General features: G+C 35.8%; 1 protein-coding gene and 1 long non-coding RNA gene across 2 annotated transcripts in view; one reads left to right on the forward strand and one right to left on the reverse strand.

Moving 5' to 3' along the window:
• Nucleotides 1–23,495, reverse strand: part of ATP11B (ATPase phospholipid transporting 11B (putative)) — a 118,974-nt gene that overhangs the window by 91,295 nt on the left and 4,184 nt on the right. The window contains exon 3 of the mRNA XM_029938739.1: nt 23,286–23,486. Coding sequence (XP_029794599.1) covers nt 23,286–23,486 — 201 coding nt within the window. The remainder of the gene's footprint in view (nt 1–23,285; nt 23,487–23,495) is intronic.
• LOC115291976 lies at nt 8,466–20,884 on the forward strand. The gene is made up of 2 exons (XR_003908743.1): nt 8,466–8,515; nt 20,679–20,884. It is a non-coding gene; the product is annotated as an uncharacterized LOC115291976 (long non-coding RNA).

Below are 23,495 nucleotides of genomic sequence, written 5' to 3' on the forward strand. Positions count from 1 at the left end.
TATTAGTAATTGCTTGTCCATATACCCGGCTCCTCCTCTAGGCTATCTTTTTTTTAAGTTTATTTATTTATTTTGAGAGAAAGAGTGTAGAAGCAGGGGAGGGGCAGAGAGAGGTGAGGAGAGAGAGAATCCCAAGCAGGCTCTGCACTATCAGCATGGAGACTGATGTGGGACTCTAACTCAGGAACCAGTGAGATCAGGACCTGAGCTGAAATCAAAGGTCAGATGCTTAACTGAGTCACCCAGGTGCCTCAGACTACAAGATCCTTAAAGATAGCATGCGCTAATCATTTAATGAATATTTACTGGACTACACTAAATTCTCTAGTTTTGAGGTTCTAAGTTTAGTTTTTAAATATCTTTAACAATAATTTTTCTACCAAATTGAATTTAAATTCAATGATATTTAAGAGAAAAAGGAAAAACTTTAAAAGTGATCCTGTAGAGTGAAATCCATCATTAGTATTAATGAAAGAGAGGCTAATAAGAAGCTTTTCATTTGTTCCTAGATTTATCTTATTCTCCTCAAAGCCACTTGTAACTTTACAGTTGATTGGGGTTCATTTCTGGATGTCAAAGAAACCAACTTGTTAGGGATATGCCAATCAAAGTCATGAGATACCACTTGCCACCCATTAGGATGGCTATTATCAAAACAAACAAACCAAAACAGAAAATAATTAGTATTGGCAAGAAATCTGGAGAAACTGGAATCCTTATACACTGCCAGTGGAAATGTAAAGTGGTACAGACTGTGGAAATATGGAGACTCTTAAAATAAGTAAACACAATAATCGTATGATCCATCAATTCCACCTCTGGGTACATACAAAAGATGTAAAAGCAGAGACTTGAATAGATATTTGTATAAAGATATATTGAGTATTATTCACAATAGCCAAAAAGTGGAAGTAATACAAGTGTTTATCGACAGGTGAATGGATAAACAAAATATGGTATATCACACAATGAGCTATTATTCAGCCTCAAAAAAGGAAATACTGACACATGCCACAAATGGATATACCTGGAAGACATGACAAAAAAAAAGTTGTTTTCTTTTTTTGGATAAGAAAAAGCCAAATTCAGTTTGCCAGATGTTTAGTGAACAGGGGAACAGGGAGTTTGTGCTTAATAGGTACAGAGTTTCAGCTTGGGAGGATGAAAAACTTCAGAAGATGGATGGTGGTGATGGCTGCACAACAATGTGAATGTACTTAATGCCACAGAACAGTAAACCTGAAAATGATTAAAATGGTAAATTTTATGTTATATGATTTTGCCACAATTAAAAATATCAATTTTATCCATCTGAAATTTCCCCCTGGATTTTCTGGATCAGAAGAGTCCTATGTGGTCACATTTCAGCCATGATAATAATGAATGCCTTCCATGTATGGCAACAGAGACATTTATGATAAAAATAAATGTGAGAGGCTGTTTTAGTTTAGATCAAATTTAAAAATCATAGACTAAGCGCCATAAATTTGATTGTTTGCTTTTGTTCTGCCATCAGATTGAACACTGGCTGGACAAGAAGTAAACTAGTAAATCTTCTAACTGTGGTATCCAAATTAGAGAGAGATGAATAAAAAGAAATTTCTACCCAGGTTTTTCAGATACTTCTGAGCCTTCATCTTCTCCGTTCACAATCATACACAGCAATGACAATGAAGATGGCTTTGTAGGTCCTCCTTAGAGTATCAGAAGTAATGGATTACAACTTTGAAACAGGCTGGAGACATGCAGTCAATCAAAAACCGTATCTTTTACACAGTATATACAAAGTTTAATATTTAAAAATATCAACAACAAAGGCACAACCAGAAAATTCTAAACAATAATATGAAAATGCATCTTAATCTTAAAGTCAAAGAATACAGACAGAGGGTGAATTCTATTTACTTATTTTGGCAAGAACTGACACAAAAAGTAGGAGGAAAAAAGGGTGGAAGAAAGATACACAATTGCCTCATTAATTTTATATATAGGAAACCTGATTTCAGGAATGCTAGAACCAAGAACTGCTATCAAATAAACAACAACAGGAGAAGCAGCAATAACAATAACAACAACAACAAAATCCTGTACTTCCTACCAGTCCACTTTCCATAATCTAGACAATTTACCTTTCCCTTGCCATAATTATGAAAAATTTTAATGTTGCTCAAGATCTGTAACATTCTTGCTCTTACACAGAATGAAAGCATAAGCTGTTCCTGTGATACTAAGCATTTATATTTAGTAAATCAACCAAAATAATACTGTTACTAAAATAATGTTCCTGAATGATCATATACTTTTTCTCTACAGGCTGTTCTACTCATCTATTTTTTTGTGATTGACTCTTTAAGTGTGTTTTCCTATTCTTATTCAAAGAACTATATGTAGTAGTTTTCTATTACAGCTAAAAGATTATATGACTCAAAGTCAAAACTCCTTTTGGGGAATGAGCCTAAGTAAAGGAAGGAAGGCTTCTGGGAACCATTTCTTACCAAGTATCGCTTAGTATTACTTACCAAGTAAGTATGGTACTGATTTTCACAATGATTGGAGGAGGGTGGACAATTAGTAAGTGGATGGACGGGTAGGTGGGGCAGAGATCTTAGACATTCTGCACTGTAGAGTCCTGACAACAAAGGGATGTCCCATAATACAACTTTCACATGCCTTGCCTGATATTTGCATTGGTAGAAAATCTCTTTAGAATAATAGAAATTTCTATTTAAATAAAAATGCAAAATACTCTGTATGGATTTATTACTTTTTCAAGAATGAAATTACCACAGAAAATGAAAGAAGATAACAGTTTGTCAGAACTCTGTAAACAGTTGTTCACTATTTCAGGAAATTGCATCACCAAAAGAAATGTCACTTGAATTTGAGTCACCAATACAGGCATACCTATCTTAATTGCATTTGGCAGATACCGTGTTTTTCACAAGTGGACTTTGTGGCAACCCTGTGTCAATAAATCTATTGGCACCATTTTTCCAACAGCACTTGCTTACTTCATGTCTCTGTGTCACATTTTGGTAATTCTTTTTTTTTTTAATTTTTTTTAATGTTTTTTATTTATTTTTTGATACAGAGAGAGACAGAGCATGAGAGGGGGAGGGGCAGAGAGAGAAGGAGACACAGAACTGGAAGCAGGCTCCAGGCTCTGAGCTAGCTGTCAGCACAGAGCCCAACGCAGGGCTCGAACCCATGAACGTGAGATCTGACCTGATCTGAAGTCGGAGGCCCAACCGACTGAGCCACCCAGGCGCCCCACATTTTGGTAATTCTTACACTATTTCAAACTTTTTCTTTACTGTTATATTTGTTATAATGATCAGTGATCTTTGACATTACTATTGTAACTTTACAGCACACCACTAACCCTACCTAAAGATGGTGAAACTTCATCAATAAATGCTATGTATGCTTTGACCGCTCCATTCTCCCATCTCCTTCTCTCCTTAGGCTTCCCTATTCCATGAGACATGACAATACTGAAATTAATAAACCTGTAATGACCTCCAAGTGTTCAACTGAAAGAGTTAAGTGTCTCTTATTTTAAAGCAAATCTAGAAATGATGAAGCTTAGTGAAGGCATGTCAAAAGCTGATAGGGCCAAAAGCTAGGCCTCCTGTACCAGTTATTCAAGCTGTGAATGAAAAAAAATTTTCCCCTTTTTCTTGAAGGAAATTAAAAGTACTGCTCCAGTGAACACACCAATGATAAGAAAACAAAACAGCCTTATTTCTTATATGAAGAAAGTTTTAGAATGGTTTAGACAGAAAAATCAAACCAGTTAAAACATTCCTTTCAACCAAAGCCTTAGCCAGAACAAGGCCCTCACTCTTGAATCCATGAAGATTGAGAGGAAAGGAGGCTGCAAAAGAAAAGTCTGAAGCTAGAACAGGTTGGTTCATTAAGTTTAGGGAAAAATAAGCCATCTCCGTAACACAAATGTTCAAGATTAAGCAGGAAGTGCTGATGCTGCAGGAAGCTGCAGCAAATTACCCAGAAGACAAAGCTAGGATAGTTAATGAGGGTGGCTACATTAAACAACAGGTTTTCCATATAGATTAAACAGTTGGAGTCAAAGAAAATGCCATCTAGGACATTCATAGCTAGAGAGGAGAAGTCAATGCCTGGCTTCAAAGTTTCAAAGGACAGGAGGACTCTCTTGTTAGTAGGGTGCTAATGCAGCTGTGGCCACTTTAAGTCGAAGCCAATATGCTAATTTACCATTCCAAAAATCCTAAGGCCCCTACAAATTATGCTAAATCTATTCTGCCTATGCTCTAGAAATAAAACAAGGCCTGTATGATTGCACGTCCATTTATAAAAACGGTTTACTGAATTTCTGAAAGCCCACTGTTGAAGAAATTTTACTGTTCAGGCAAAAAGTTTTCATTTAAAATATTGCTGCTTATTGACAATACACCCATACCTCTGATGGAAATGTACAACAAGATTAGTGTCATTTTCATGTCTGCTAACACAACATCCATTCTGCGGCCCACAGATAAAGGAGTAATTGTAGCCTTCGAGACAAATGGTTTTGGGAACACCAGACAGCAACATGTAGAAGAATGAAACTGGACCATACACACACCTTACACCATACACACACACACACACACACACACACACACACACACACAAATTCTGAATGGATTAAAGACCTAAATAAATGTGAGACAGAAAACCACCAAAATCCTAGAGGAGAACACAGGCAGCAACCTCTTTGACATTGGCCAAAGCAACTTCTTTCTAGACATGTCATTAGAGGCAAGGGAAACAAAAGCAAAAATGAACCACAGGGACTTCATCAGGATAAACAGTTCTGCACAGCAAAAGAAACAATCAACAAAACTGAAAGACAACCTTCAGAATGGGAGATGATATTTATAAGTGACGTATCTGATAAAGGGTTAGTATCCAAAAACTATAAAGAACTTCTCAAATTCAACACCTCCAAAATAAATAATCCAGTTAAGAAATGGGCAGAAGACATGAACAGACATTTTTCCAAAGAAGACATCAAGATAGCCAAAAGACACATAAAAAGATGCTCAATGTCACTTATCAGGGAAATACAAATCAAAACCACAATGAGATACCACCTTACACCTCTCAGAATGGCTAAAATTAATAACACAGGAAACAACAGGTGCTGGTGAGGATGTGGAAAAAGGGGAACCCTATTACACTGTTGGTAGGACACTCTAGAAAACAGGACACACATTACTCAAAAAGTTAAAAGTGGGACGACCCTATGACCCAGCAATTACACCACTAGGTACTTACCCAAAGGATACGAAAATACTGATTCAGTAGGGCACATGCACCCTGATGTTTACAGCATCACTATCAACAAACAACCAAACTATAGAAAGAGTCCTTCGACTGATGCAGGAATGGATAAGATGATGTGGTATATGTATACAATGGAGTACTACTCAGCCATCAAAAAGAATGGAAGTGTGCTATTGCAATGATGTGGACGGAGGTAGAGTATAAGCAAAATAAGTCAGAGAAAGACAAATACCACATGATTTCATTCATATATGGAATTCAAAAAACAAAATGGATGACCACAGGGAAGAGGGAATAAAAGAGAGGAAAACAAGCCATAAGACTCTTAACTATAGAGAACAAACAGGGTTGATGGAGAGTGGACAAGGGTTGGGCTAAATGGGTGGTGGGCATTAAGGAGGGCACTTGTCATGATGAGCACTTGGTGTTATATGTAAGTGAAGAATCACTAAATTCTATACCTGAAACCAATTTTACCATATATATTAACTAACTAGAATTTAAATAAAAACTTAAGTCAGTGAAAAAAAAAAAGGAAAAGAAATACATTTCATAAAGCTATTGCTGACATGGAAAGTGATGCCTCTGGTGCATCTGAGAAAAGTAAACTGAAAACCTTCTGGAAAGAATTCACTACTCTGGATACCATTAAGAACATCTGTGATCCATGGAAAGAGGTCAAAATCTCAGTATTTGCAGGAGTTTGGAAGACGCTGATTCCAACCCTCCAGGATGACTTTGAGGGGTTTAAGACTTCAGTGTAGAAAATAACTGCAGACAAGGTGGAAATAGCAAGAGAACTAGATAGAATTAGAAAGTGAAGCCTGAAGATGTGACTGGATTGCTGCAATCTCATAAGACTCTAATGGATGAGGAGTTGCTTCTTATTAATGAGCAAAGAAAGTGGTTTCTTTAAAGAGAATCTCCTCCTAGTGAAGATGCTGTGAAGATTGTTGAAATGACAACAAAGGATTTAGATATTACATAAACTTAGTTGAAAAAGGAGTGTCACAGTTTGAGAGGATTGACTCCAATTTTGAAAGAAGTTCTAGTACAAGTAAAACGTCATGCTGTCACGTCAGCATCATGTGATGCTACAAAGAAACTATACCTTCATGAAATAGTCAACTGATGGAGCAAAGTTCATTAGTGTCTTATTTTAAGAAACTGGCAAAGCCACCCTAATTTTTAGTAACCGTCACTGCTGACTGATCAGTCAGCAGCATCAATATCCAGGCAAGACCCTCCACCAGCAAAAGATTATGACTTGCTGAAAGCTATTACAGTTAGCATTTTTTAGCAATAAAGTGTTTTTAAACTGAGATATGTACATTGATTTTTTTAGACCTAATAATGTTGCACACTTAATACGATACAATATAGTATAAACATAAATTTTATATGCACCAGGAAGCCAAAAAATTCATCTGACTTGCTTTGTTGTGATGCTCACTTTATTGCAAGCAGCGCTCTGGAACTGAACCCACAATATCTCCAAGGTATGCCTTGGAAGTATATACTATACCTTCAGCATTCTGCATTAGTGGCCATAGATTCACAATGATTGTAACATCTGATTTTTATGTCCATTGAAGTTATGACTACACATTTACCTTCTGAAATAGAAATGACTTAATTGTACTTCTTTATTCTTCATGTAACAACTTGAGTTTTGACGATTTTTTAAGGAAGTTATTAGTGTAGGCAGGTTATATATTTAAATTTTATCACCAGATAAAAAGGGTCAAAGCATTTATAAAATATTTGTTAGTGTATGACAGTGTTGAAAAGCAACTAGATACCCAGAGAACCAAAATATAAGTTACAAGTATTCACTGTCGGGTCTATAACAGAAGCCCTCAAGTAAGAAACTGCTGCTTTTACCATGAAAAATTGAAACCGGGAAACCACAACAAATATTTTCAAGTACAGATTTTAACAAGCGAATGTATTAGGTAAAAAATTATTTTAAAAACATAAAAATATATTGAAGTTAAAGAATAGGGATGCTGGGGCGCCTGGGTGGCTCAGTCAGTTAAGCCTCCGGCTTCGGCTCAGGTCAGATCTCACATTCGTGGGTTCGAGCCCTGCGTCAGGCTCTGTGCTGAGAGCTAGCTCAGAGTCTGGAGCCTGCTTCCGGTTCTGTGTCTCCTTCTCTCTCTGCCCCTCCCCCTCTCATGCTCTGTCTCAAAAATAAATAAAACATTAAAAAAAATAAAAAAAAATTTAAAAAAGAAATTATTAAAAAAAAAAGAATAGGGATGCTAAGTGAATCCTATCTAGTTATTTAGAGAAGAACTGAAACAAAAAGTAAAAAACAGCAGGGTGGAAAAATGATAACTGTCTTATAAATTTTACATGCTGGGAACCTAAAAAAACAAACTTCAGAAGAAAATAAAACATGTCTATACAAGGTTAAGCAAACAGGACCCAGCAAATCCTAAACTACTGGTGCAAAAAACTGAAAAGTAAACCTTAAGCAGAGAAATTATTATTTAGCAACACTGGATCAAACTGACATAATTCTAAAAAATGTATTTTTAAAAGACACAGAAGACTATTTTCACCTATTTTCAGTTCTTCCAGGAAGCAAGTAGTTCATTTACCCTGCATAATGACTATTAAAATTGTACTGCTGATCTGCAATTGACTTTTACATGTAATGAAAAGAATTTACTTTAGCAGTCAAAGAGTATTTACTGAGTATTTTCTATGTGCTTTGTATTAAGCTAAGGACCAGTGGTGATATAAAGAAATAGATGACTTAGTCCCTGTCCACTTGGAGTTGATAAACCTTAGTGCTTTAGGCCTTATTTACCTTAGGTACCACCTAATTTCCTATTTCCACTCATATATTTAAGATCAAACTACAGTTATTTTATTTCAATGTGGGACACTCAGCATAGATATCTAGAAAGCAACTGGATTTTTTTGTTTAGATGTTAGGAAAGAGGGTTGGACTTCTTGGGATAGGAACCTAGGAAGCATAAAGATGATAGTTCAAATCAAAGAATGTATGAGACTGCTTGTTATGAGTGCACAATGGAAGAAGAGAATAAAAGGCAAGAGATTCTTGATCTAGAATTCACAAGACTATCATTTAAGATACATGTGGGGAGAAGGAATAAACAAAGGACAAAAAACACCAGAGAGAAGGAAAACAGAGAAGAGATGTGGCAGAAACACAGGAAGGAGTTGCAAAAAGGTATTATTTCATATGCTGTAGAGAAAGATGAGAACTGAAAAAAAGAGTACTGAATTTAATAATTAGGAAATCACTGGTGGCTTTTATCAACACAGCCTGAATAAAATTTAAAAGGCTACAATGGATTGATTGAATGGGGGTTAGGAGGAGAGTGGTAAGGTGGGGATAGTGATTACAGCTGAATCAAATAAAATACATATATTTTTAGTGTAAGAAAATCATATCTTTAGGTTTGAAATGAAGAATCTAGTAAAGAGGGAGAAAAATCGTTATGAGAAAGACAAAATTATTGAAGGATCAAGGAATTACTAAATGTGATGTGTCATCCCAGATGGAGTTTTGAAGCAGAAGAAAGAATACTGGTGAAAAACTATCATCTGAATAAAGTATGGAGTTTAACAATGTATCAATATCAGTTCACACAAGTTTAGCCTAGTAAAGTGTTAACAATAAGAGAAACTGGGTGAAGGTAATGTACAGGAATTCTTTCCAACTTTTCTGTAAATCTGAAACTATTCTAAGATAAAAAGTTTATGTTTTAAAAGTTAAAAAGAATAGTCCTTAAAAACAAGTTACATCTACAAATGGAAGCGTGCGTGCACACACGCACGCACACACACACACACATTATATTGACCTAGTTTTTCTTACTTTGCATACATAACTGAAAACTTTATCTCAGTCTATGGGAAACATCATCATTAGGAAACTCACAGTATAGGAGACAGTATAAAGATTGTTAAAAGCATATCTGATTACTTAAGAATTTTGACTTTCAGGGGCACCTGGGTGACTCAGTCCGTTAAGGGTCCTACTTCAGCTCAGGTCATGATCTTGTGGTTCATGAGCTCAAGCTGCACACTGGTCTCTATGCTGACAGCTCAGAGCCTGAAGCCTGCTTTGGATCCTGTGTCTCCCTCTCCCTCTGTCCCTCCCCAGCTCATTTTCTCTCTCTCTCAAAAATAGAAACATTAAAAAAAATTTTTTTTAATTAAAAAAAAAAAAGAATTTTGACTTTCACTGTCCCCTAATTAATACCTAAGTTTTCTCCCCAAATTCTGCAAATATATGCTGGAAAAAAGGTTGGCAACACTGACATATAGGCCTGTACCAATTTCATTTAAAGCGGCATAAAGAATTGGAGCCACAAAGGGCGTTGGGGGAGGAGTCTCCTGCATATCTAAATTAGAGACCTGTGCCTTCACATTTAAATTGCACATTTAAATTTCAATAAGAAAACACACATTAGAGAACCACTTGCCTGTCTTCCAAGAGTAAAGAATCAAGTCCACCCTTACACACACCTTCGTTAGCATTTTTTCAAATGTGTATATTAAAGACCACAGTGGAGAACTGAGATAAGCAAGTATATCTATATTCCTTTTGTAGCTCAGGAGATATAAGAGTGAAAAAACAATTTCCTAAGTAACATATGGTTAAGAGGAACTGACTACAACTATGTAAGCTTCACTGCCAATTGCACTCACTGCAAAGGACTCTTCAAAGCAAATTCTTAGAATACTAATATATAACACAAGTATCTATTGAAAAAGATGTGTTTGATACTATGTGAGGCACTATACCAAATTTGAGTAAAAGTATCTTAAGATTCTGAAATATCAAACTACTTAGCATGTCCTTTATTAAATTATCCTATAATTTTTAAAAATTCAACTTATAAATATTATAGCATTGGGCTTGCTTTGGCAGCACATATATTAAAATATAAATGTGATGAGAATTGGCCATATACTAGGTAGTATGCTTGGAACTGTGGAAATATCAAAAGAAGAAGTCAGGGTGTCTAGGGGTTTTTTTTCTTTCCTAAAAAATTTTTTTTAATGTTTATTTTTGAGATAGAGAGGGGGAGAGAGAGAAAGAGAATGATCAAGGGAGGAGCAGAGAGAGAGAGGAAGACACAGAATCCAAAGCAGGCTTCAGGCTCTGAGCTGTCAGCACGGAGCCCGACACGGGTCTTGCACTCATGAGGTGTGAGATCATGACCTGAGCTGAAGTTGGACGTCCAACCAACTGAGCCACCCAGGCGCCCCAAGGGCCTCTATTCTATACAAAACTTCATTGAGAAAAAAATAAGGCCTCTTAATAAGCACACAAAAAAAGGAACAAAATATCAAGTAAAATGAGTAAAATTTTAACTGAAATAGGAGTAACTCATTAAATGACTCACTTTTTTTCCCTTCAGAAAATTATCAAACACATCCTTCTGAATACAGAGTTAAATGTGACATAATTTCACTACAGGTGTAATAAGAACTATTAATAAAAATGGACAACCATCCTATCTCTTTTCATCATTTCCAGTAACTATTTCAACACCACAAACTTGTCAAACTTCAAAATAAATTTCTGATTTCATAAGGTTCAAAACAAAAAGGAAATAAAAAGCATGAAAACTGTAAAAAAAAAATGTGCCATGCTGTTCCAAATAAATATATATATATTGCATCTTTAGTAGATACCATTTACAAAAGGAGATCTACACTAAGGTACAAACAAGTTATAACTTCTTCTGGTACCTAAAATATTGCGTCAACTTGAGAATGGACATAGCTGAGTAACTACAGGAACTCTCCATCACTTCTCTCCTTTTCCTGACTCACGTTTCCAGAGTACCACTGCTGCCTAGACATTTTTTCCCCTAACTCATTCCCTAGTCTTGCCTCACTCTTCAGCAGATTTAAGATAGCAGGACTGGGAAAGAGAGATACAGAGAAAGCTGCTGCTATGCTAATTCTCTTCTACACTCCTCAACTCCCTAGAAAAACTCTCTGGGTTTGTCTTGCTGCTCATATTTAGTTATTGGCCTTGGAAAAGTTTATACTGTGCGCTCTTCTCTTTTCTTCACAAAAGCGAAAATGTATAAAACACCTATTTTTCTTTAATTAAGAATATTTAGGGTGCCCAAGTGGTTCAGTCAGTTAAGCATCTGATTTCGGCTTAGGTCATAATCTCCAGGTTCATGGGTTTAAGTCCCGTGTTAGGCTCCGTGCTGACAGCTCTGAGCTTGGAACCTGTTTCCAATTCTCTGTCTCCTCTCTCTCTTTGCCCCTCCACCACTTGTGCTCTCTCTCGAAAATAACTAAAAACATATAAAAATTAAAAAAAAAAGACTTAGCTAAGCTTAAATATGATAACTGTTTCTGTAATCAGAGGCTGAGCCTTTGGGACTCTGTCTATAAACAGGCAGTCTAAAGTTCAAATCCTTTGGCAGGATAAGGATTAATAGCACCCCTTTGTATCTGGGTCCTAGAGTCAGGTTCAATTGAAAGGAAGCTGGAAAAAAGCTGTGCGCCTTTAAATATGTATAAAACCTCCAAAAAGATAACAATAACATCTCTTTTTTTAAAGAAAATATTATGAGAAACCTCACACAAATATGCATCAAGAAAAGATGAAAGTTAAAGAAGGCCAATAAATCTGGAAATAAAAAAGTCATTTAAATTAAAAATCAGAAGGCAGTACGAACTCTAGATTGGACACAAGTGTGAGAATTAGTGAATTGGAAGCTAGCACTAAGGACAGCACAGAGAGAAAATACATGAGAAATATGAAAAAGAAGTTAAAAGCCATAGAAGATAGACTAGTATCAAGCAAGAGTTCTAGACTGAAAACATTAAGGGCTGAGAAGCAATATTTATTTATTTTTAATATAATTTATTGTCAAATTGGCTTACATACAACACCCAGTGCTCATCCCAACAAGTTCCCTCCTCCATGTCCATCACCCACTTTCCCCTCTCCCCACCCCTCATCAACCCTCAGTTTGTTCTCTGTATTTAAGAGTCTCTTATGGTTTGCCTCCCTCCCTCTCTGTAACCACTTTCCCCCTTCCCTTCCCCTATGGTCTTCTGCTAAGTTTCTCAACATGAGTGAAAACATATGATACCTGTCTTTCTCTGACTGACTTATTTCACTTAGCATAATAACCTCCAGTTCCATGCATGTTACTACAAATGAATGATTTTACTCTTTGAGAAGCAGTATTTAAAGAAAAAAGTGGCTGAAAAATTTCCTGAACCATATTAATAAAAGCCGTCAGACTGAAAGCACACACAAGTGCAGAGTAGGAAAAATATGAAAAAATATGATACAGCACAATAAAATTACAAAATATCAAGGACAAAGAGATAATCCTAAAATCCATGTAATACAGATTACCAACAAAGTAAGGGCAATTAGATTAAAAACACATTTTATACCAGAAACTATAAATGTCAGGAAGCAATGGAATAAAGTAGATAAAGTAGTATCTTCAATACTGAGTGAAAGTAAGTGTTAATCTAGAATTCTGTACCTACCTAAATAAGTGTTCAATAATAATTATGAAATAAATAATACATAAAAACTAAAACAGATCACCCCTATGAACTAAAGAATGTATTTCATTAAAAATAAAAGTAAATCCAAAGGGAGGAGGTGGTATGCAAAAAATAATGGTGAGTAAAAGAAATCACTAAATCTTAGTAGAAAATAAAAATGAGTAACTGCTAAAAAGTTAGAAAATGTTTTGAGTTTAAAAAGAACTAGAACACACATTACAGGAAAAAAATTTGCAAATTATACTATCTAAGAGTCTTATATCCAGGATTAAAAAAAAAACTTCTTAGAACTCAATTAAGAGTATTTTATATTATTTTTATTTTATTTGAGAGAGAGAGAGAGAGAGAGCGTGCACAAATGGGGGAGAGGGGCAGACACAGAAAGAATTTTAAGTAGGCTCCACTCAGTGTAGAGCCTACTATGGGGCTCAATCTCATGACTCTGGGATCATGACCTGGGCTGAAGTCAAGAGTCAGATGATCGACTGAGCCACTCAGGTGCCCCTTCCAAAATATATTTAATGGACAAAATGATCTGAATAGGCAGTTCTCCAGAAAAGATGTAAATGGTTAACAGGGACATGAAACGATGTTTGAAATCATTAGTTATTAGCCAAATGTAAATCAAAACCACAATGAGGTATCATTCCCACCATGATGGCTATAATTAAAAGGACAAAACCAAGAGTTGACAAGGACATGAAGACACTGGAACCCTTATGCACTGTGGGCGGGAATGTAAAATGGTGCAGCCACTTTGGAAAATAGTTTGGCAATTCCTCACAAAGTTAAAAATAGAGTTACCATGTGATCCAGTAATTCTACTCCTTAGATATATACCCAAGAGAAATGAAAATATACATGGAGGCAAAGACTTTTCTATTAGTGGTCAGAGTAGTGTTATTTCTAACAGTCAAGAGGTGGAAACAAACTAAATTTCCACCAACTAATGAACAGATTAAAAAAATGTGTATATCCATCCAATGGAATATTATTTGACAATAAGAAGGAATGAACTACTGATGTGTGCTATGACATGGATGAACTTTGAAAACATTATGCCAGGTGAAAGAAAACAGTCACACAATACCAAATACTGTATGATGCTATTTATATGAAATGTCCATGTAGGCAAATCGATAGAGACAGAAAATAGATTAGTGACTGATGAGGGCTGGGGGTTATAGGTTTGGAGGAATGAAAAGTGAGAATTAATGGGTAAATCATCTCTTGTAGGGGTTATAAAAATGTTCTAACATTGGAGTGTAGTGTGGGCTACACAATTCTATGAATATAATAAAAAAATTAAAACTTTACATGGGCAAATTGTATGATGAGTTAAATCTCAATAAAGCTGGTAAAAGGAAAAAAAAAGTAGAACTCAACTATTATGTAATAGTAATGCGAAAAGTGAGAGCTGAAATACTTGAGTTAAAACGTAAATCCCTATATTATTTGTAGGCAGATAGTGATACTCAATATATAGATGTAGCTAGAAGACCATAAAATACAATCTATAGCATTTACCTCACCAAAGAGAAAAATATGAAAAGAAATTTAACAAATTAAATGCAAAGCCAATCAAAATCCTAGAAAGATTCCCCACAGAAGTAGATAAACCGATTATAAATAGCATATGGAAGAGTAAAGATAAATGCAATTATGAAAGAAAAAAAGGACTGGGGATTCTGCTCAGCCAGATATCAAGACTTTAGAATAATACAGTGCATAACACTCCACTTACATTAATGAATAGATGATCTAAATAGAAAATCAATAATCACATATCAGGCCACAAAATAAGTCTCAACAAATTCAAAAAGATCAAAGTCATACCATCTTTTCTCACCAAAATTCTATGAAACTAGAAATCAACCACAAGAAAAAAACCTGGAAAGCACAGTTAAATAAATGCTACCAAACAATAAATGTGTCAACCAAGAAATCAAAGACAAAATAAAAAAATACATGGAGACAAAGAAAATGACAACACATCAGTCCAAAATCTTTAGGATACAGCAGAGCTGTTCTAACAGTAAAGTGTATAGCAATACTAGCCTACCTAAAAAAGAAAAATCCCAAATAAACCACCTAACCTTATACCAAAAGTATCCAGAAAAAGGAAAACAAATGAAACCCCAAACTAGTAGAAGGATATAATAAAGATTATATACAATAAATGAAATAGAAACTAAAAAAGTAATAGAACAGATAATAAAACCAGGAGCTGGTTCTTTGACAATATCAAGAAAATTAATAAACCTTTAGCCAGACTCATCAAAGAGAAAGAGAGAGAGAAAGAAAGAACACTCAAAATCAGTAAGAAAAAGGAAAGGGGAGAAATAACAACTGACACCACAGAACTAAAAAAGATTGTTAAGAGAATATTATGAAATTTTACATGCCAACAAATTGGGACAACCTAGAAGAAAGAGATAAATTCACAGAAACATATAACCTCCCAAAATTGAATCTGGAAGAAACAAAAAATTTGAATAGACTGATTACCAGTGATGAAATTGAATCAGCAATCCTAAAACTCCCAACAAACAAGTCCAGGACCAGATGGCTTCACAGGTAAATTCTACTGAACAAAATCACCTAAAAAAGATAAAAGGGCACCTGGATGGCTCAGTCAGTTAAGTATCCATCTTTTGGTTTTGGCTCAGGTCATGATCTCACGGTTTGTGAGACTGAGCCCCTTGTCTAGTTCTGCGCCGACAACAGAGCCTGCCTGGGATTCTCTGTCTTTTCTCTCTGTCTGTCCCCTCTTCATGCATCCTCTTGCCCTCCTTTACTCTCTCTCAAAAAAAAAAAAAATAAATAAACTTTAAAGAAGACATGATACACATTCTTCTCAAACTATTCCGACAACAAGCAGAAGAGGATGGAAAACTTCCTAATTCATTGTATGAAGCCAGTATTACTCTGATACCAAAACCAGATAAATACAGGAAAAAAAAAAAAGAAGAAGAAGAAGAAGAAAAGAAAACTATAGGCCATATCTCTGATGAACATAGATGCAAAAATCCTCAACAAAATATAAGCAAACTGAATCTAATGATACATTAAAAAAAATCATTCATCATGATCAGTGGGATTTATCCCTGAGATGCAGAGTGGCTCAATATTTGCAAGTCAATCAATGTGATACATCACAATCATAAAAGAGATAAAAAACATATGATCATTTCAACAAATGCAGAAAAAGAATTTGACACAGTATGACATCCATTCATGATAAAAGCCCTCAACAAAGTAGGATCAGAAGCAACATACTTCAACATAATAAAGGCTGTATATAAATCTACAGATTTAATGCATTCCCATCAGAATACCAACAACATTTTTCACATAACTAGAACAAGCAATCCTAATATATGTATGGAACCACAGAGGATCCCAAATAGCCAAAACAATCCAGAAAAAGAAAAACAAATCTGGAGGTATAACAATTCCAGACTTCAAGTTACACTACAAAGCCGTAGTAATCAAAACTGGCACAAAAACAGGCCCACTGATCAATGGAATAGAAAGTCCAGAAATAAACCCACGTTTAAATGGTCAATCTTTGACAAAGGAGGAAAGAATATGCAATAGGGAAAAGACAGCCTCTTCAACAAATGGTGCTCTGAGAACGGATGGCTACATGCAAAAGAATGAAACCACTGGCTTACACCATACAAAAAGATAAAGTCAAAATGGATTAAGGACCTTAAATGTGACACCTGAAACTATAAAAATTCGAGAGGAAAACACAGGCAGTATATTTCTTTGACTTTGGACATAGTAACTTTTTTCCAGGTATGTCTCTGAAGGCAAGGGAAATAAAAGCAAAAATAAACTATTGGGACTACATCAAAATAAAAAGCTTCTGCACAGTGGAGGAAACAACTGACAAAACTAAAAGACAACCTGCTGAATGGGAGAAGATATTTGCAAACGACATATCCATAAAGAGTTAGTATCCAAAATATATAAAGAACTTATACATCTCAACATTCAAAAACAAATGATCCAATTAAAAAAATGGGCAGAAGACATGAGTAGACACTTCTCCAAAGACAAAATATAGATGCTCAACATAATTCATCATGAAAGAATTACAAATCAAAAGTACAATGAGATATTACATCACACCTATCAGAATGGCTAAAATAAAAAACACAAGAAACAAAAGGAGAAGATGTGGAAAAGTAGGAACATTCATCTCCTGCTGGTGGGAGTGCAAACTGGTATAGCCACTGTGGAAAACAATATGGCGGTTCCTCAAAAAGTTAAAAATGGAACTATCCTATGATTCAGTAATCACACTACTGGTAATTACGCCAAAAATACTAATTCAAAAAGATACATGCACTCTCATGGTTAGAGCAGCTTTATTTACAATAGCCAAATTATGGAAGCTCATTTTCTCGATAGATAAATGGATAAAAAGATGTATATATGGAATATCGCTCTGCCATAAAAAAGAATGAATCTTGCCACTCACAACAAGTATATTAGCGCATATAATGCTAAGTGAAATAAGCCAGTCACTGAAAGACAAATACCATATGATCTCATTTATACGTAGAATTTAAGAAACAAAACAAATAAGCAAAAGGTAGGAAAAAAAAAGACTAACCAAGAAACAGACTTTTAGAGAACTGACGGTTACCAGAGGGGGAACTGTTGGAGGGATGGGTGAAATAAGCAAAGGGGATTAAGAGTACACTTACAATGACGGCACTGAATAATGTATAGAATCTCTCAATCACTGTATTGTACACCTGAAACTAATATAACACTGGATGTTAACTACACTGGAATTAAAATGAAAAACAGTACAAAAGCACATTATTGGTGAACCAGATCAACAGAAGAATGAAAATGAAGGCAGAACCTAGGAAGAAAACAAGATGCGTGAAAGAGAATGCTGGTATATGACAGAGAAGGCAAACAACACTGACTAGTGGGGGGAAAAGATGGCTCATGCAAAAAAAAAGCACTGGGACAAATAAGTCCATATGGGAGAAAATAAATTCTCTATTCCATACATGAAAATCAATTCCTAAATGTTGAAAAACTAAATGTTAAGACAATTTGAAGAAAACAGTAGAAAAACAGCTTTATGATCTTGGTAAACAAAAGGAATGTCTAAACAAGTAATAAACTTGTTTATTATAAATAAAATCATTAGTCCTAATAAATTTACCTACAAATACATTAAAAATTTCTGTATCAAAAAGACACCATTAACAAAGTTAAATATGTACAAGGGAGGGTGAGCTAGAAGAAAATATTTACAACAAAAAATTAGAATACAGATTATAGAAAGAGCTAATAAGAAAAAGACAAACTATCCAATAGAAAAATGACCAATATATTCATATGAATGAAATACAGGACACTTGAATCTCACTAGCAATCAGGAAAATGCAAATTAGAACAAAATAAAATACAATTCACACCCATCAGATTGGTAAATTTCTTCAGGTCTGACTGTACAAAGTGTTGACCAAGATATAGGGAAAGAGGAACTCTCATGTTTTGGAAAATAATTTGGCAATACATGTAAGAGTTACAATGTACACACCCCATTACCCAACAATTCCACTTCTAAGTATTCCAATAACACACACACACACACACACACACACACACACACACACACACGAACATAAGTAAGAGTGATCACTGCAACATTTTTGTAATAGGAAAAAACGACAACAATCCAAATATCCATTTGGGAAGAAGAGACTCCTAGAAGACTAGGTAGGACAAGGTTGCTTTATTTTGCAGTTTGAGAGCCTAGTGACATGCTATCACAGATTAGGTGTTCAGAAAATGTCCAAGTGAATAAATAACTAAATAAGAAATAAACAGTGTTACCGAAAAGTAGATACAGAGCTGAGAACATTTTTATTACATGGAGAACTAAAAGTAGACAAAAATCCTTGCTTTCATGAGATAAATGAGACAAATAAGTAAATTTGAGAGTATGTTAAATAGTGTTAAGTGCTTAGAGAAATAAAAAGCAGGGCTGGGGAATAGTACTGGGAAGTATTCTGGCAGGGCGGGAAGAATTGGGAAGGTTTACAGTTCTATATTCTACATCCAGAAATGGCCTCACTGATAAGTAACAACTGAATAAAGACTTGAAGGGAGTAAGTGAATCAGCTGATGGGGTGTGGGGGATTGACATCCCTAGAAGAGGTAGTAGCCAGGGCAATGATCTTGAGATAGAAGTATTCCTGACCCTTCTGGTAAACTGCAAGCCAGCCAGTGTGGATAAAGCAGTGAGGGAAAAGTGATGGGATGTGAGAAGCAGTTGGAGGGGCGGGGCTAAAGTGGGGGGAGGTTGGGCAGAGGGTTACAGATCAAGCAGAGATTTTGTCTTTTACTCTGAGCAAGAAAGCAAGTCCTTACAAGGTTTTAAACACAGCAATTACTGATCTGCATGCATTTTAAGAAGATCACTCTGGCTGGTATGTTGAAAACAGACTGCAGGGATTGAAGGAATATTTAATGACAACAATGGCAATCATAAGGTTCTTTTGCAGGATCTAAGCAAGGTCCCTACTTCAGTGCTGCTGGGATATTTCGTATTCCTCTAATGCTTGACCTCGGGAATCAAATGAAAAACTGGGTATCTAAGAATGTATGTCTAAACATAGAGATAAATGAAGCAAATATTCAAAGATCTAGGTTCTCAAACCTAGGTTAAAACTTACTTGGCCATGCCAAAATGATACTACCATAGGACTGTGCCTCCTTTTCTACTCTCGAGAGAAAGGCAAAGAATACAGCTACTTCTAAACTGGTGCTGAAATAAACCTGATAATCATTCATTTATTCAACCAACATTTGGTTGGTGAATACCTACTATGAATGGGTCAGCTGCCGTCTTGAGTACAAGAGATATAAAGATGAATAAGATATGCCCCTATCCTAAGATATTTACAGTCTAGCGAGTGAGATCTCTAGGCTTATATCGTGTGCTACGCAGAAACACAAATACACTTTTCATGTTATACAGCAACACTAATATATACAAGTTTAAAACTTCTAGTAACCACATCAGAAAAATAAGTAACAGGTAAAATTAATTAAAATAATATATTTTACTTCACCCAATATATAAAAATTACCATTATTTCAACATGTAACCAACATAAAAGTTGGAACATTTTACATTTTTCTTTTTACTATTTTCAAAATTCTGTATTTTGTACTTAAGAATATCTCAATTCTAGTCACATTTCACATATACTGGACAGCACAATTATATAGGTCTATTTTTTAGAAAATTGAAAATAATTTGACAGTCACAAATACAGGACAAAGTAAAATAGTACAGGGAGACTTGAACATGTTTACAGGTTAAAGGAAAAGAGTAAGACTAAAAACAGTACAGATAATGGATAGTGAGTGTGGAGAGCAAGATCAAAAAACAGGATTTAGAGCACAAGTGGACCAGTTAGCTTGGAAAGGACAGTCACACCTTTCTTTGTGACAGGTGGAAAGGGAAGAATTAAATATAGGTACAAACAAGTTTGGTATGTGTGAGAGAACAGGAAGTTGAAAGAGTTTAGTTCAGCTTCCCATTTTTCTCAGGCTATCAGAAGACAATCTCAACAGCCCTTTCACTACTGCCAAAATCTGAAGGCAGAACATCGTAAGTAGTATTCTGGCATGACAAGATTAAGTTGGATTTTTGTAAAATTACAGTAGTTTTCTGGCTTTCTTCTCGAGTGGTCAATCTTGAATTTTGTCATTTTATCTCAAAACACAGAAGCAATACAATGGACTCATTCTTTCCTTACTTATTCGTTACTCAGCTGACATGTACCCAACGTCTATCTACTTGATGTCAAGTACAGTGAGACACTGAACATACAGAGATGAAGAAGACCTACATTTGCATCCCCAATATTCAGCATATTATAATGTCTGCACACAGTAAGTGCTTTAAAAACATAGCATTGCACTGTTCTGTAAAGAAATATTACATGTCAACTAAAATACACATTAGCAAAGACTTTCACTTAAATCTAAAGTTAGTTGCCTAATAGAATTTTCTATGATAATGAGAATGTTCCACTCTGAACTGTCCAATATGGGAGCTAATAAGCAGGTGAATTTTTATTTTAATTAATTGGATTTTAATTTTAATAGCCTATGTGGTTACTGGCTACCACCCAAATCCAAATATTAGAATACAGTGAGTACTAATGCCATTTTCAGTATTGTAATCAAGGTGCTGTCATTTCTAAGGGGTTAATACACAAAATACGCTGTTAGGAATGAGTACACTATAATAAAAATTGTATCAGAAAAACATAATAAGAAATTTTGCTTAGAATTATCTTTGTGTAAAATAACTTTAGCACTGTGAGCCAAAAAAAGAACATAAGGAAAAAAAAAGAGATAGGCCATTTTTTTTCTTTTCATCTACTTCTCCAAGGGAAAACATCAACTTCTGAGTTTTCTCATTGTCAAGTAGTGAACATATTTTGTGGAGATAAAGAGTCAAAGATTTCTTAAGTTAGAAATTACTAGAGCATAGGAATTATTTTGTAATGCAATGACAAGAAACTTCTGGCAAGACAACATAAATTGTTAAAATCAGGATTCATATAATGAATTAAGTGTTTATAACTCAAAAAAACACCTTTCCTTGTGATATGCTTATTAATTTCCCCAAGTCTGTCCCATTTATGTGAATTTTTAAAGTGAACCTACTGCTAAAAGACATTCAATCCATTGAGCGAATGAAAGTATAATCTAAACTAGACTTTGAGTTGACTAATTCCTGGTATAGTAACTAAAATAGCTGTTTATGCCTGGGATAGTAAAATATATTTTCATGACTCTCTGTATCCACTACCCATAATGTATAATTTAAGTGACTCTACACACTTAATCAGAGATACAAAGTCCTACACTGGCACAGATCTGATTACATACGTAGAAGATACGATAACTTAAAAGTAAAAACCAGTGAGGTGTGCAATTAGATGTCAGAGAGAGCATTTTTTATGCAAAGCAACTTGTTCAACTTGTTAACTACCCTTAGGTAAGGCAGTTGTCTAGTAAATTAACTACACAACTTCCTGCCCTTCCTTTTAGTTGTGTTCCTTTGAAGCCATTTTAAAAAAAACATTACCAGATTGCCCGTCTCAAAGATGAGAGTGGTTATACAACCAAGACTTTATTCAGGTTAACAGAAATACCTAACACTTAGGCACCATGTCTTAATCTATTAGGAAAGCTTTAAGAAAACCACTTAACCCAAACAGCGTGGCTAAGTAAACCTTCTAAATATGAAGACTGGCAAATCAAAAGCATGAGATCAGACCTGTAATAATTAACTTCCAGAGTCAAGCTGTGCTGTGGCTTACTGCAACAAAGCCAGGGTATTACAATACCGTATTATAATGACATCATTAGCTTAGTTTCCTAATAAGGTCTATATATGGACTACCTCAATTTACAATTAGCTAAAATTAGGAAGCCAACACTTGAGTGGCTGGCAGTTCCAGTTTATTTATAAGATATTTTTCTGATAATATATTTCATGATGCCTTTTGCAAAATGAATTAACAGAAAGCTGGCTCTGAAAACAGATTTAACATTCAAGTACTGTCCTAGAGCAGGAAAAAGAGGTATCAATGCTTTAGTCCCACAGAAATCTTTACAGTGCCACAAAAATCGTTTTTGCTGCATTGCCTTTTGAATTAGTAAATGAAGACACTGAATCGTGGAAGCATTAATTAATGAGATTTAGAAATTAAGCAGCAACCAGCAAAAGACCTCGCCACAGAGAGATTAGGCTTCTTCAGCCAGGACCAATTTCTGTCCTCATTGTCACTACTGCCTCAGCGCTGTATTTTCGGGGCTGTAGTTGCCATTGCCAGGAGGCAGGAAAGATTTTTCTCTCTGAATTAATTCTGAGAAAGGTGGCGCTTTTTATATGCCTTAAATCACCCTTTTCTAAGATATTTTTTTCTCCAGATGTTGCAGTAAAACTGCAAAGTTAACCACTGGTTCCCAACCTGTCTCGTTCAAGCCGCCTTAGGAATGGAAAAAAGTAAGGTTCACATTCCCAAAGTTTGACTTGAGGTGGGGTGAGGGCAGGGGAAGACAGAAAACAGTTCTTCTCAACTTTCGTTTATATCTTTTCCGAAAGTAGAGGGGTGCTGGAATCTTTTCTTTCCCTCACCCAGGCCTTGAGGAAATTTCTTTCGAGACGAGTGGTTACAGGATATACGGTACCCTCCTCGATAACCAACGCCAATGCTGAATCGTGACACCCCAACCGCAAACAGTGACACGATGGGGCTGAAGATTAAGTCCTTCCCCTCCCCTTCGCTCAAACGTGTCCCAAATTGTTAAGGGCAGGAAAGACAAGCCTCTCGGCTCTCCCCAAGAGTCTATTTCCGTACCCTCGTCCTGTTTCCTCGGGGGGACGCGGAAGCCGCTCCGGACCCCGCTGGCGGCCGCGGCGCCCAGGAGCGGCGAGAAGGGAGGAAATCAGAAGCGCGGGCAGGAAGCAGCCGCCTCTGGCCGGGGCCGGCGCGGCGTCCCGGGCTCGAGGGCAGTGCGGGGCTGTCCGGCACGGGCCCCGCGCCCGTCTCCGTCGCGGCCTAGCCCAG

This window comes from Suricata suricatta, chromosome 5 (assembly GCF_006229205.1).
Source record: "Suricata suricatta isolate VVHF042 chromosome 5, meerkat_22Aug2017_6uvM2_HiC, whole genome shotgun sequence".
Taxonomy (NCBI): Eukaryota; Metazoa; Chordata; class Mammalia; order Carnivora; family Herpestidae; genus Suricata; species Suricata suricatta.